Raw genomic sequence first — 16052 nt, forward strand, 5'->3', positions numbered from 1 at the left:
AAGATTTCCAAATTTCTTTATTTTCCTCTCAAATGGTGTTCTCCTATGACCAGAAGCAATCTCAATAGGTTGCCTCCTTCTCTGGGAAATTCTGCCATTAGATGAATGGCTTTTGGCCCCTAAAACTCAGTTAAAGAGGAAGACTCCAGGATTTATTGTGATGATCCATCCTCGTATCTGTTGGAAGAGTTCCTATAACCTAAAAATGCCTTCTAGCTCACTTAAGCCTATTGCCTCTGGCTCAGTTCATGCTAGAAAGAAAGGACAGACTAATGGACTAAACGGAGATTTAGAAATCCAGTCAGAGCCAAACCAAGAGTTCTCTGAACTCTCATCAACCTTTCATCCTTGTTACTCTATTTTTAAATGCTTTTGCTCTTTCTGTGTTTTAAACAACAAAGTACTAAATTTTTAAAGCAGACCCTATGGTCTAGAAGTTAGACATACTGAAATAAAACTAAACTCAATGCCATATGAAGGGTTAAGTTTTCCCAAAATGCTTCTCATAAAGTTATAATTTGGCTAATAGGTTTGGCAAAACATGACTTCCTTGTGTTCCTCGGTGGTTTCATTGTGACTTAGTGTCCCATTTACAGAATAAAGATCCTTACAGAGAGGACCTGTGCAACCTTTACAGAGATCTGTGCAACCTTGGTTTTGATTTTCCCACCACCAAGTCTAAGTAGAGAATAAAAAAATCTACCATGCCCTTATTAGTGAAAGCTAAAACTTTTTAATATAATGTCTAAGTGCTCACATCAAGGGCAAATAGTTCTGTGTAGGACCAATATAAGCCTAGGGAGGTCAGAAAAACAGGCATTATTTTGTGTAACATATAACTTGCTCCTTTCTTCATAACTTTTTTTAACCCCTTTGGGAATTAAGGAGAGTGTTCAAATTTGCCATATCAAAACACTCAACCATTTGCCAAGCCGGTTGCCAGCTCAGCATCTTCTAAGTCAGTTATGTATTTATACTTAAAAATATAATCCAACAAGTAAGTTAAGTGCCAGTTAAAAAGCTTTCTTTTCACAGTATGGAAAGACATCAGAAGAACTGAGGTTTTATAATCAGCAAAGTAAAGAAAAAGCAGTTTGGCTTTAGAACTATACAACTTTCTATTAAAAGTATATAATTACACCCTCAGAGTAAAAAGATTAGTTGCCTTCGACGGATTTTCAGGAAAAAAAAATCCTATTATTTCCTCTCTACTAAGGAGTGACATCTTCCCATAATTACAGGAAAGTTGTGCATTAAATTGTCTTCTCAGGAAGTACCATTTCCTAATAAGATGCAAACCTAATTTACTCTCACCAAGTGAGAAATAAAGGCTAAGTTTTAACCGAGCCCCCCCCCCCATTTCACATGTAGTTCTCAATAAGAGATACTAAATGATATTCCATTAATTGAGAAATGCTCCTCAAGGCTCACTTACATGTCAAGGTTCCCTCCCAATTAAGATGGTCAGATTCAGTTTCCTTATCTGATAAGAAGCAAACGAATGAGAAAAAGTAATTGTGATGTATATAGGCATCTAGTATGATACGAAAGCAATCTCAACCATTCTTAGGACAAGCTTTTAAACATCCACTGGGGCCATTAAACAATTGTGTGTCATCTTTTACCAATGATCACACAACAGATGGCACTTGTCTGGGCTGACACACAATGGACCGTGCCTCTCCCTCCCACTACAAATGCATCTTAGGCTCCGTGAAGACATTTAAAGGAGAGGTCTATCAGTTACAGACTGATAGACTCCAAAACAAAATGACCTTCAGACCTACAGACTCCTTCACAAACCTCCACAACACTATATTCTTCTGTGTTATTCATAAATTTAAAGAACCATATACCTCAGAGGGAGAAGCCTAAGAAATATTCTAGTCCAAACCCCCACATTTTCCAGATGGATAGCACCATGCAGTGATTTGTCTGGGGTTTCATAATGGCACTGTGATTCTAAGAATATTACAAATGAAAAGTATCATGACCTTACCTCAGTTATCAACTTCTGCTTCCCATTTTACTAGAAATAGAACACTTGATTGGACTGTATATTTTGGCATCAACACTGAAGATAAGAAAACACCCCTTGTTTTTAAAACCTTTACATAGGACCAAAGATGATTCATTCTTTCCTTTTCCATGATTCACAAAGAGTCAAAATAATTGCCTTTCAAATATTTTGCCTAAAACAAAGAGAGCTTTGATTTCAAATATCATCAGTATCAGAAAATTGACCCCTAAGACTAAAAGCTACTCAAATTTAAGATGCTAAGTCCTAGATTTCTTTTGTGATCACATACTCTTTCATAGAAGGACCCTAAAACTCTCAGAGTAGAAAGAAGTATAAAGAAGAATTCTGAGGACAGAGAATAGAAAAATCAGATCATGTCTAGGAGAAAGAGATTCAAGGATGAGGATCCACAGCTTAGTGTTGGCTCAGAATTAAATTGGTTTTTTGACTAAAAGGGTAAGAAGACTTCCTGTTAATCTTGCTTGGAGGGAGGGCCGGGGGGGAAGGTGGGTGGTTATCTTGCAATCTCTTTCCACTAGGAATAATTACTTTTCTCACATATTTCACACAGAAAAGCATGAGTTAGGAGTCACAAAAGCATCACCTTTTATAGAACCTAGCCTTTCCTCTCTCTCCCCAACTCCCTGTCAAAAAAAAAAAAGAAACAAACAAACAAACAAAAAACCTCATTCAAATATGGTTACTTTCAAACTTTCTAGCTGTTTCTCTGTTGTCTGAACTTAGTTATTGTAAGGCTGGTGGCGGGCACCCCTCCCCTCCCTAATGAAAAAAAAGAAGAAGCCCACGAGACCTGCCAAAAACAATGCCTGCAGGGCCTAGCTAAGTTAAAGTATAGCCACACCTGGATGGTTACCCTGATAAGGGTCTCAGTTCCTGGAATCCATACATACCACCAGCCCCTCCTAGTTCTCAATACCCACCCTAAAACCCTAATGGAACCAAAAAAAACCCCATCCCCCAGCTCTAAAACATATATAAGCCCACACAAGACTTCTGGGAAGTGCGACTTCTCGGGCCCCTCTCTCGGGGCCCGTGAACCTCGCCCAGGCCCCTCTCTTGGGACCCCTTACCCTCGCCCGGAAGCACTCAAATAAAGCCTCGTTGCTTACCCCTTTCTACTCTGCTCGTCTTTCTTTCTCTGGAGCCAACCATCCAAAAACCTTACAGTTATTTATCCTGTTTCTTCTTTTGCTTTCATAAGCCATTTCTATGATAGTCACTCCATATGACGAAACTACTCATGTACTTTCTAGAAATACTTGTAGACTACCTCCATCCTCTGACCTGGACTTCGCTTTCTCTTCATGTCCAATTCTTATCTCAAACAAGGGAGGAAGAATCAATGTACAGGGAAAACAGAAAGCTGTGGAGCCAGAGATATCTGCGCCTAAATTCTAGCTGTCTCTCACTAAGTGGCCTCAGACAAATCACTTCATCGCTATGAACCCCAGTTTCCACATCTGTAAAGTAGCCATGGTATTACTTACAAGGCAGGTTGTTGTACAAATTAGAAGTTATACTACCCAAGCCCCCCACTGAATCACTGTAGCATGGTATCCATTAGGTAAATGTTGATAATTACAACTCCAATCTGGCATTTTAGGACACATGTGTACCTTCAGAAACACTGTGCTGGATGTCTTATTTGGGGCATTACCCTGGGAGCCTGAATCCATGCTGAAATCCATTGTTTCAGATGTTTTCTCAGGCCATAGCCTTCATTACTCATCAGGCAGAATTCTGATACCAAACTGCCCATTACATCTTACTGAGGGGCTTTTGATCCTTCCAATCTTTTAACTAAAAAATCACCCAAAATAACACTCTTAATTCTTTGTAAGAGTTGAATTCCTACCAGGCTGACCATTATCAAATAAGAAACTTCCTAAAAGTAAAAATTTCATTAAGTCCTAGGAAGGGACCAGGAATCTGTATTTAATAAGGCTCATGATATGATTTTAAAGGTATGGGAAGTTTTTTAACAACTGTTTTGTATGATCCCAGATCTTCCCCCTCTGCAAGAAACATCTGCAAATCAGAAATTACCTGTTCGGCTTCTAATTAGAAATACCTGCTTTGTAAACCACACTTCCTCCTCTGCTTTCTTCAAGTTATAATCAATCCCACCCAACAGTGCTGCCAAAAACAAACAAAACACACCCAGGATACAGGTAACTCCACAGGCACTAAAGCCTTTGGATTTGTGCAGAAAATTTGCTATAAACAGCTTCATTTCTCATTATTAATCCATCTCATGTGGGGATTTCCACAGGCAGAAAGGCTTCCCAAATGCCAAGAGCTATATTTTCTTGTGGATCATTGAAATCTAATTATTAACAGGCCAGTAAGCAACACTACCAGACTTTCATACAACCAGCAAATCACAAAGATAGTCCTGAATTATGGGCTATAGAGAACAACTAAGGCACTGAAAGGCAAATTCATTTTTTTGCCACTGTACTCCCACATGCCACAATATTTGAGCTTCCCTGGGAAATATAAATCTTATGCAAGGCACTGTTCACCTACAGACAATCATTTTTAGCACTTCAGAACCATGAGATGCACAATGTATGTGATCTAATCTGCCTGTTCCATTTGTCCTAATTATGAAGATCTCTCCCCTATAAGCCAGTCCATCTTCATAATTATCAAGACTTCAGTCTGCCCTGAACACTAGTAACACCAGCATCAAGTTTTGTTGCACAGAGCACATCTGACTGAAAGGGTACCACACTGAAGTTTCAAATCCTAGTAACAATGAGATTGGGTTTTATATTCTTTTAGAAGCAAGTACACAGCTCTGCAGGGTAGCCACTCCAGCATCCCACCAAGCACATCTTGTCCACCTGTCAGGAAGAACTACAGAGGAGCAGGCACCTAAGGAAGGGATTTTGCAGTCATAGAAAAGAAGAAACCCAAGCTTCCTCACCTGTCTGAGTCCTTTCGGCATTTTCTTTCTCTTCCTGAGGTGCTGGCAGAGATTGCGGTCATTTTCTCGATCTGAGCTGTAGTGGTGTGGGTGGCTGAGTCTGCTCTTCTTCGAATGAAAGGACAAGCCATTGGTAAGTGCTTCTCGTTTCTTCTTGGTCAAGGGGGTCTGGCGTTTCTCCACACGTTCCTGAGGCTTAAGTGCTACATCTTTCTATAGAAGAGACGAGAAGGAAAAGGAAGTGGTGGTTATATAGGTATCTAGGGTCATATCTAAAAGATAGGCTAAATAGGGTTACTAGAAAGAAGGGGGATAGGCAAGTGGGACATGAGAATACCTAAAACTAAGAAACAGGCTCTCAATTTTTCTGAATCCCTAATGCCACCACAAATACATCCTTTCTATTCTTTTTGGACAAAAAACTCAACATAACATTAATATCTGTCATTAAAAGTGATTTCACTGCTGCCTGGAATAGTGGTTTTCTGTTTGATTCAGTGATAGGTCCAACATACAATGACATTCAACAGGAAGCTCAATACACTCATTTCCCAAGTTGGTGCATCAGTTATGTTTCAGAAAAAGAGTGCTAAGTGCATGCTTGATTCAAAAGAAATGGCACGGCCAGGCGCGGTGGCTCACGCCTGTAATCCTAGCACTCTGGGAGGCCGAGGCGGGTGGATCGCTCAAGGTCAGGAGTTCGAGACCAGCCTGAGCCAGAGCGAGACCCCGTCTCTACTAAAAATAGAAAGAAATTATATGGACAACTAAAAATATATATATATAGAAAAAAAAATAGCCGGGCATAGTGGCACATGCCTGTAGTCCCAGCTACTCGGGAGGCTGAGACAGGAGGATCGCTTGAGCCCAGGAGTTTGAGGTTGCTGTGAGCTAGGCTGATGCCACGGCACTCACTCTAGCCTGGGCAACAAAGTGAGACTCTGTCTCAAAACAAACAAACAAACAAACAAACAAAAGAAATGGCACAAGACTGAACATATCAGGGCCAGGTGGATGTAAGCCAACAAGAAAGAAACTTTCAATTCATATATTAAAATGTTTGCTTAATGCATTATATTTTTACCACATGTTCCCATGAGCATCCTTAATTTCCATCTTTGCAAAATGTAACAACAATATTATCACCAAAATCAATAGAAATTTTTCATGTATTCCTATGTGTGGTTGGGAATGAGGGAATGGGTAGCAAAGGGATAATCAACCAACATCACTGAATGGAGAGCTGCATCTGTAGAAACTATAGGTAAGCATTTCAGGCCATATGACCTGGTAGAGTTCTGTGCCTGAAGGCAGCTCAGGAAACAGCAAGATACTAAAAGGCCTGGGTTTTTAATGTCCAGACACTGACATTATTCATTACGAGACTTGGAGTAAGTCACTGCAACTCTGAGCTCATTTGCAAAATGAGCTCACAGAACATTAAATGACCTGATACATACAGATGTCCTTTGACCCTAAGAAATGTTGTACACACTAAGCACTAAAATGAAAATGATCTGGCATTTAATTATCTATAAATGAGTGGATATGATCCTCTGCACACAGAAAATGCTCCTTCATGGAGCCTCACCTCCACCTCCAGTTTCTCAGTTTCTGTGGTTCTAAATGCACATTTAAAAATAAAATAAAAATTTCCTTTTACCCATTTCTCTTTCTCAAAATACCACTCTCTTTCCTCCTTTCCATATCCAATATTCTCAATATAGTTATCTATTCTGCTCCTTCCCAATATCCCAGAACACCACACTTGATATACATGGGCCTCCCCTGATGTCTTCCCTCAAATAAGTCAAACCCATTAATTTGAGATTTTTAGCCTTGCTGTGGTCTGAATGTTTGTGTCTCCCCCAAATTTACATGTTGAACTCCTAATCCCCAAGGTGATGATATTAGCAGGTGGGGCCTTTGGGAGGTGATTAGGTCATAAGTATGGAGGCCTCATGACAGGATTACGGCCTTTATAAAGAGCTTAAAGAAGCTTGTTTGCCCCTCTACCACAGCTAGAAGATGCCGTCTTGGAGGAATGGGCCCTCACCAGATGCGAAATCTGTTGGCACCTTGATCTTGGACTTCTCAGTCTCCAGAACTGTGAAAAATAAATGTTTCTTGTTTATAAGCTACCCTAATTTTAAGGCACTTTGTTATAGCAGCCTGGACAAACTTAGGTAGGCCTTTATACTGTTTTGCCTTGGCTCAAAAGCCCTCCCTTAGATGTTCTTTGTTTTTCTAGTTTAAGTACTCTCACCAGTGCTGCCCACTCAAGGAGACCTTTTTTTGTAATGCAAAGCCTCTGTTCTCAGACCTTCACTCATTCAACAAATATTTTTTGTGCACCCAGTATATGCCAAGTACAACCTCATCACAGACCTGTAGGTGCTGGGAAGATAATGGTGTTAAGAAAAAATCCCCACCCTCACAAAACCCAGAATTTATGGGACAAATACTAATCAAATCACACAAATATATAATTCTAAACTGAATTAACTGCTCTAAAGGAAGGTAAAGGGTACTAAACCGGGGGATAAATTAGCACAGAGGAGAGGGCTGGAGCCGAGGAAATGACTGCCATTTGACCTAGATCTGAAAGACTGAGCAAAGAAAACATCTTATGCAAAGGCCCTGAGGCAGCTAGTAGCAGTATCTCTTGAAAGAATGTGAAAAAGGGCAGGGACTGAGTAGGTTCATCTCAGTAACCCCAGTGCTTCACATAATAAGTACTTCATATAAGCCAGGAAAATAGTGGGTGGTCAATATATAGATTGTTAAATACATAAATAAATGAGACAACTAGACAAAACATCCAAACCTATAAAGAACAATGTGATTTAAAAATATTCTAAGCTGCCTCTACTACATAGAAAAGCCGACAGAAGCAGGAAACAGGAAATCTAGTGGGCTCTGCTGGTAAAGAAGAAGAAGGATCACAGCAAATAGCAAGAAGCCCCAGAAAAGTGGAAAGACCTTATCCTTAGAGCAAGAAGAGATCAAAAATAAGTCTTATAAGGCTTATGAATAGCTTCTGGTCTAACTTTTAGCTGCTACCACTACAGATGATTTATCCATTTGCCATCTCCTGAGGCAGTGAGGCTATGGTAAAAAGTGGTTTAGGGGACAAGCTGAGATCAAAGAAAGTGCACATGGCCATTGATTCCACAATCCCAGACCTGGCACACTATAACTACTACATGGTAAATGTTCAATAAATGTTTGCTGAATTCCTTTGTCCAGTGTCCACTACTTTAGTCAGCTATGTCGTAAGTATCTGTTCAACTAAAAAATGTTCTCTGTTCACTCTCACATTTAACCAAAATAGTCAGCTATCATGAAAAGATATTCAGGAATAATGGCAATGTTAGCAGAAGGAGCCACGTGAGTTTCATTTTGGGCTGCATCTATATAATGTGATTAAATTGTACCACTTCTAAGGGTAATATAAAAACTCCCCACAGGGTAAAAAACTCCTTTCCTTGTCACACAACCCACCTACTGTCCTGCATCATATGCATGTAGAGTATCAGATTAATAAACAAAGGATATTTAATAACGTATCAACTGTGCTTTTAAAAAAATTATGCCATTTGGAGACCAAATCTTTCATACTGAAGGTGCTTCCAAAGTATATTGAAAATTATGTGCAATTCCATACAAATGTGAATTAATATTTATGAGAGTATGTTATAATTTTTTCTAAATCCATTTTATTTTCATGTAGCATATTAATCAAGGCATTCTCACTGCACTGCTGAATAGCTACAGAGCAAATGGACCCCATGCCGTGACATTAGCTTGTAAGAGACCAGCTGAAGTCTTAGCAGCAGTAGTACAATCATCTTAGCTCCAATTAATACTGAGATTTTCCACTCTAGGGGAAGATGGAAAAGAGGGAGATCAGAGTGTGTCTAGAGGTGGTGGCTTACGAGGTAAAAGGAAAGGAACAGTCTATAAAATGTTTTTATTATGTAATAATACATTTATATTTTAAAAATTGATTTATATTTTCAAAGACTAAAGATTATCTTTATTTTTTCTAAGATACATCTTTATCTATAAATTACTATATAGACCCTTTGGTACAAATTCAGAATAAACCAGGCCACTGTTTGTTCATTCCCTCTGTAAACATTTATTTACTGCTTACTGTCTATAAAGTAAAATAATCATTTAACTTTTCATTTACTGTCTTGGGGTGGAAACTGAAAAACACTATCCACTATAAGCAATGAGAATCAAAGACAGATTGATTATAAACTAATCATCTTATCAACATTCAGAACTGCTGTATACATGATTACATATATGTGTGTGTGTGCATATGTATACCCACCAATCCACTACCAACCAACCAGTGGCAACTAATTTAACAACTTCTGAGGCCAGGTGTAGTGGCTCACACCTGTAATCCCAGCAAATAGGGAGGTCGAGGCAGGAGGACTGCTTGAAGCCAGGAGTTTGAGACTAGCCTGGGCAATACAGCGAGACATTTGTTTCTACAAAACTTTTATTAAAAATTAGCCAGGCCTGCTGGAACAAACCTATAGTCCCAGCTATTCAAGGAGGCTGAGGAAGGAGGATTGCTTGAGCCCAGGAATTTGGGGTTATAGTGAGCTATGATCACACCACTGCACTCCAGCCTCACTGACAAAGCGAGACACTATCTCTTAAAAAAATAAATAAATAATAATTTCCTTAAAGAAACTTGGGCAATCTCTACAATATTGTTATAATATGGGGAGGAAAACTGTCTGGTTTATAAAACAACTTGTTGGGATCAATGAACAGCAATTTTCAAAGGCTGTTGAGTCTACCGTGATATAGGCTAGGGCTTCCAAAGAGAAACTGTCCATCGGAACTACTCGCAGTGTTTTTTGAAAATAAGATGACTGTGCGCCATACGTTACAGGAGAAATATTTAGCAAATGAATAAAGGGTGGCAGAATATGCCACCCCAAAATATGCCACTTTGGTGTAAGGACTATTTTAAGCTAAAGGCAGCAGATACAAAAGGGACACTCTGCCCTCCCAGTAGCAGGAGAAAAGAAACATCATCACCAGAGAGATCCAGAGAGGGGAGAAAATTCCCATGTGAAAGATGTCCTCCTTGTAGCAAGAGAGAAGAAACTTTCTTGTTAACAGAGGTCGGGGCGGGGGGTGGGGGGGTCCAAGCTGAGAAAAATCTGTACAAACAGATCTTTTTAAAATAACACTTATCTTCCTTTAGCCTCCCCAGACATTTTTGGTTACTTTTCCACAACTGCCACTCTGTTCGACCTACTAAATATGCATTTAGGTATTGCCACTTCTTTGGGTCTTCATTTTCGTGCAAGGGCTCCCACATACATGTAAAAATCTGTATGCTTTTCTTTTGTTAATCTATCTTATGTAAGCTTAGTTCTCAGGCCCAGTCAGAGACCCTAACAGGGTAGAGATAAAAATTTTCCCCTCTTACACAAGCACTGGGAGAAAAAGGGTAGGAGAGCAGAAGGATAAGAAAGAGATCAGGAAAAAATGCTTTAAGGCAGTCATTTGAAAATCACAGAAGCAGTAGGAAAGAAAGCAAGAAAGCCAGCCAGCCACCAACAGAAGGCTGGCTGTGAGGTAAAAAGATTTAGACATACTGGCTGGCAAAAGAGGCGGTGAGTGTATAAGCCATGCACAACAGATGGGGATAGGTTTCAAGAATAGTTGAAATTATGTGATTTTTAGGTCACTAGTGATGGAGGGCAGGGTCACAGAAGCACATACGCTGAGAAGCTCAGAGACTGACGAACAAAAGCAATTTCCTTCAACACCCAGCCTTCTACAAAATAGGTGATCTTGCTCTTGACTTTCCCTTCTTCCAAATTACAATCTTCCATCAAAGGCTTCCCCTGCCACTCCTGAATTTCAAAATGAGATGGTTCAATGTTGTGCAAACTAGGAGAGAGCAACAAATTGCAGAGGAAACACTGTGCAGGCTGCAGGGCTCCATTTGCTGATTACAGATGAAGCCAGAGACAATAGAAAATGAGGGCACAACTTGCCTGCCTTGCATGAAATGGGCTTTAGAAAATCTCCATCTGGTCTATGGCCATACCACCCTGAACGTGCCTGATCTCATCTGATCTCAGAATCTAAGCAGGGTCAGTCCTGGTTAGTACTTGAATGGCAAACTAATCTCAGAGCAGCCCATCACTTATACAGCATTTGTGGTATACGTGTCTACATGTGCCCATGTGTGTGTATATATGGTAAGAGAGGGATGCAATTTAAACAGAACCTTTTCTGTTGTTACTCGATCTTAGGGACTTACAAAGGAAATACCAAAATACCAAAGAAGCTAGGAAAAAAAGAAAAAGTGCTTTGCCTGTCTCCTTCAATTGATAGAACATGCTGTCATTTTAGTCTGTCAAGTCCTTTGCTGATTTATTGTGTACCATTTGTACTTGTTTTTGAATGGTTTTATAATATAAACATTGATTCCATCAATGCATCAGTGCAAAGGAAGTGAAAGAGTCTACAATGATAAGAAGTGAAAAATTAGAAAGGAAAACACAGCTCTTTTAAAACTTAACTCTATATAGATATATCCACAATGGTCCCACAATTTGGACTTTTGGGCAAATGGACTTTTGACTAGAATTTCAGGGACTAACCTGTTTAATAAATAGAGGAGACTATGACAAGGTATCCAGTATGGCACTCAAAATTCAATCCCCAATGTTTACATCTTCTAAAAACAAAAATGACAATACCTATTATGTGCCATATACTTTACCATCTATTGAAAATATTTAAGTAAGGATTCCTAAACTCAGGCTGCTTAATCAGGACAACAGGCAAATCAATGAAATTTTACAGTAAAATGGATTAGGTGAGGAGCAAGTACGGTGCTCTGTAGTGCCATCTCTTACACTGCATTAAAACTGCATCCCTGTATTACATAGAGATAGAAAAACAAACCAGTGGAACAGAATAGTCCAGAAAAGAGACCTGCACATATATGAACAACTAATTTTCAGCAAAAGCAGTTCTGTGGAGAAATAACAGTCTTTTTAACAAATGCTGATGGAACAAGTAATCATGTACAAAGTAAATTATTTTTATCCATACTTCAATCTAAATAAAAGAATTAACTTCAAATGTATAATAATCCTAAATATAAAGCTTAAAACCACAGAACTTCTGGAAGAAAACATAGGAGAAAACTCTTGTAACCTTGGGTCAGGCAAAGATTTCTTGGATTTGATACCAAAAGCACAATCTATAAAAGAATAAACTGATAAATTACATTTCATCAAGAATTAAAACTTCCACTCTTCAAAATATACTGCTAAGAAAATGAAGAGGCAAGCCACAGAATGGAAAAAAATACTTGCAAAATGTATATAGGATAAAAGTTTTATATACAAAATATATAAAAATTCTTAAACCTAAATTAAAAGAAAACAACCCAATTTTTTAAATAGGCAAAAGGTTTGAACAGACACTTCACTGAATAAGACAGCTGGATGGCAAATAAACATATGAAAAGATGCTTAACATCAGTAGTCACTAAATACAACTTAAAACTACAGTGAGGAACCACTACATACATAGTAAAATGGCCACAATGAAAAAGAATCACCATAGCAAGGGTGGGCAAGGATATGAAAGAATTCTCATACACTCTGGTGGGAATGCACAACAACTTTGGAAAACAGTTTGGTGGTTTCTTTAAAAGTTCAAAGTATACCTACCATATGACCCAACCATTCTACTCCTAGGTATTTCCCCAAGATAAATAAAAGCACAAGTCTATATAAAAGCTTGCACATGAATGTTCCTATCAGATTTGTAATAAGCCTAATACTGGAAACAACCCAAATGTACACCAATAGATGAATGGATAAACAAATTGCAGTATAACCATTCAATGGAATACTACTCAGCAATAAAAAGAAATCATCTACTGATACATGCTAAAACAAGAATAAATCTCAGAATAATTATGCCAAGTGAAAGGTATCAGACGAAAAGGAATACATTCCAGGAAATATAAACTAATCAATAGAGACAGAAAGCAGATTAGTGGTTGCTTGAGAGAGACAGAAAGAAAGGATTATAGAGGGACATGAGGGAACATTTGTGGTGATGGACATGTTCATTGTCTCGACTGTAGCAATGGTTTCATGGGTGTATACACATCAAAACTTATCACGTTGTATGTCTGTAATTCATGTAGTTGAATTTGTATATCAATTATACCTCAATAAAGCCATTTTAAAACATGGTAACCCTTGCCATTGTGTACAACTGACATATCATCATTACTAATATCTAGACTACATTCAATGTCCATTAAAAGGAACTCATCTTTCAGAATCCTAGAACAAAAGAATAACCACCCTCTGGAAGGACGGGGTTTAGGCCATAATACGGCCATAAAATTTCCATTGGAGACAACCCAACTGTGAATGCTAACGTCTCAGCCAGACTGGGGAGTAGTACCCAGCCTTCACATTATTTTCAGACGCAAGGTGGAGTTCATAACTATGCCTTTTCTTCTTCACTTCTAACAGAAAGTTCTCAATTATTATTTAGAGACTAATCTTTTATTAATATAAAGTTTTCTTATCTTTCTTCCTGGTACCATGATAACTGGCCATATCCCCTCTGATGAGCACATTAATCAAAAAGCAAAGAAAGGAAACAAACTTTTACTGTTCCTAAATGTAAAAAAAAAAAAAAAAAATGGAAGCAAGTTATTAAAATATACTTAATACATCATGATGCACATAAGAGAATCCAAATGGGGGGATTAAAAAAAGAGATCAAGCACAGATATAGTCAGTATATGTAATAAAAACACCTGTCAAAGGTACAGTGGCATTGTCAAAGGTGAGGAATAAAAAACAAAACAAAACAAACAAAAAATAACAGAAAACCAGCCACTGAGAAGCTCTTCTAAACTTGGCTATGGGATGAGGTCATAACTATCAGTTTAAGTGAGATTTCTGCATACTCTGTGAATTGAAAACATCCCAGCAGTCTCCCATTCCCATAGATAATTGAGAGTTGGCCGCTGTCAGACCTTAACACGCTCAAAGTGGTTGAGTCCCTGGCAAGCAGATGCTATTGCTTAAAACAGTTTAGGCTCCCAGCCCTGAAGGATTCCTAAAATTGGATTACAGTCCCTCCAGATAATCTGAGAAATACAGCATGACGAAAAGGAAACCTTAAAAAAAAAAATTTAACTCCTCCATAACAACAACATTCTGAAAGCTGAGCACAGCATGACTGAGGCAGAAAATCTGATCAGTGAGGGCTCAAGGGCAATAACGTGCATAAAGGGTGAAGTCAAAAAAAGGCAAAAGGAACCACACAACAGAAGAGAGTATAATGGATACCACAAGAGAAAGTGAGCACCAGACAATTCTCAGGCCTCTCCAAGGGCAGAAGCCTGGTTTGCTAACTGAAGAGAGGCAATCAGAGCGCTCAAATTTCTATTGCTTTTTCCCCACTCCAGTATAATCCACTAAAGTAACACACACCTGAGAGGATGTGTAATTCAACTGATACCTGCTTTAGTCATTATTCTTTTTTATTTATATATGGTTTGTGTTCTTTTTTAAAGAATCTGAATAAACATTTTTCCAAAGATGACATACAAATGGCCAACAGGTATATGAAAAGGTGCTCAACATTCCTAATCAAGAGGGATATGCAAATCAAAACTACAATGAGATATCATCCCATACCTGTTAGGATGGGTACGAGAGGTAACTGTTGGTTAGGCTGTGGAGAAAAGGGAACCTTTGCATGCTGTTGGTGGTAAGGTAGATTGAAACAGCCATTTTTCATTTTTTGACTAGGCATTTTATGTGAAAGATGGAAAAAGTTAATTAATACACTTATTACATCATGTCAAAATAATCAGTAATTGTGTCTTCTGGTAACAGAATTACTTCCATAAGGACAATTCATTACTGAATTCCTAGCAAAGAACAGATACAAAGCACATAGTAAGATGTTTTCGAAAGACTGAATTAGAGAAATGAGGATACCCTAAATGTCCCTCTCACTCTCAAGGCTGTTCTACCACACTATGAATTGTACTACTCTACCTCTCTTCCTCTCTCAGACTGTCATCCAAGAACTTTCAAACTTATTATCTAATTATACTCTGCTATAGTTTGAATATTTATCCTCTCTAAATCTCGTGTTTGAAATTTGATCCCCAATGTTGGAGGTGGGGGCTTAATGGGAGATGTCTGGGTCATGGGGGTGGATCCCTCATGAATAGATTAATGCTCTCCCTCACATCTAACTCTATTAGAATAGAGTTCTCGCTCTATTAGTTCCCTTAAGAGCTAGTTGTTAAAAAGAACCTAGCACCTCCCTTCTCTCTCTTGCTTCCTCTCTTGCCCAGTGTGCCCTGTACATACTGGCTCCTCTTTCCTTTCCTCCATAAGGGGAAGCAGCCTGAGCCCTCACCAGAAACTAAGCAGATGCCAGCACGATTCCTCTTTTACAGCCTGCAGAACCGTTCACCAAATGAACTTTCTGACTTTAGAGATTACCCAGCCTCAAATATTCCTTTATAGCAACAAAAAATGGACTAAGACATACTTCCACATCCATAACCTGGTGAAATCATTACTATAACCCTGTATGCTAAGGAGGGGATGAACAAATGCTTAGAAATAACATAAATTACATGAAGCCCAAGAGAAGTCAAAAAAATGAAAAGAAACAATGGAAAAATGTCAGGTCTTATCATCTTTTTTGTGGCTTGATATCAAGTCCAAATTACCATTTACTGTGTCTCAATACCTCACTATTCACAGAAAAATTAAGGGTTGTTGATATTATCATCCAGATATTTCAGACAAGGACCCCGATTAGCCAGTGAAAACCTCTTCATATTCTGAAGCTGATCCAGAGTAGTAATAAGTCACACATTTTCCTTTTCTTCCCTAAATATAATATGTTCTCAACTTCTTCTCTTCCCAGATACCCACATACTACCGCATCTTCACTTTAAATGACCAATGTCTCTAGAAATACTCAGCAATGATACTTAGCTTAATGATACTGTTA

The 16052-nt window shown here is 38.6% G+C and overlaps 1 protein-coding gene across 5 annotated transcripts in view; it reads right to left on the reverse strand.

Annotated features, from left to right (window-relative positions):
• Positions 1 to 16052, reverse strand: part of AUTS2 (activator of transcription and developmental regulator AUTS2) — a 1139956-nt gene that overhangs the window by 844817 nt on the left and 279087 nt on the right. For all 5 annotated transcript variants that reach the window (XM_069486207.1, XM_069486206.1, XM_069486205.1 and 2 more), the window contains exon 2: positions 4974 to 5186. In XM_069486207.1, the coding sequence (XP_069342308.1) occupies positions 4974 to 5186 (213 nt within the window). The remainder of the gene's footprint in view (positions 1 to 4973; positions 5187 to 16052) is intronic.

The sequence above is a fragment of the Eulemur rufifrons genome, chromosome 14, assembly GCF_041146395.1.
Source record: "Eulemur rufifrons isolate Redbay chromosome 14, OSU_ERuf_1, whole genome shotgun sequence".
Lineage (NCBI taxonomy): Eukaryota > Metazoa > Chordata > Mammalia > Primates > Lemuridae > Eulemur > Eulemur rufifrons.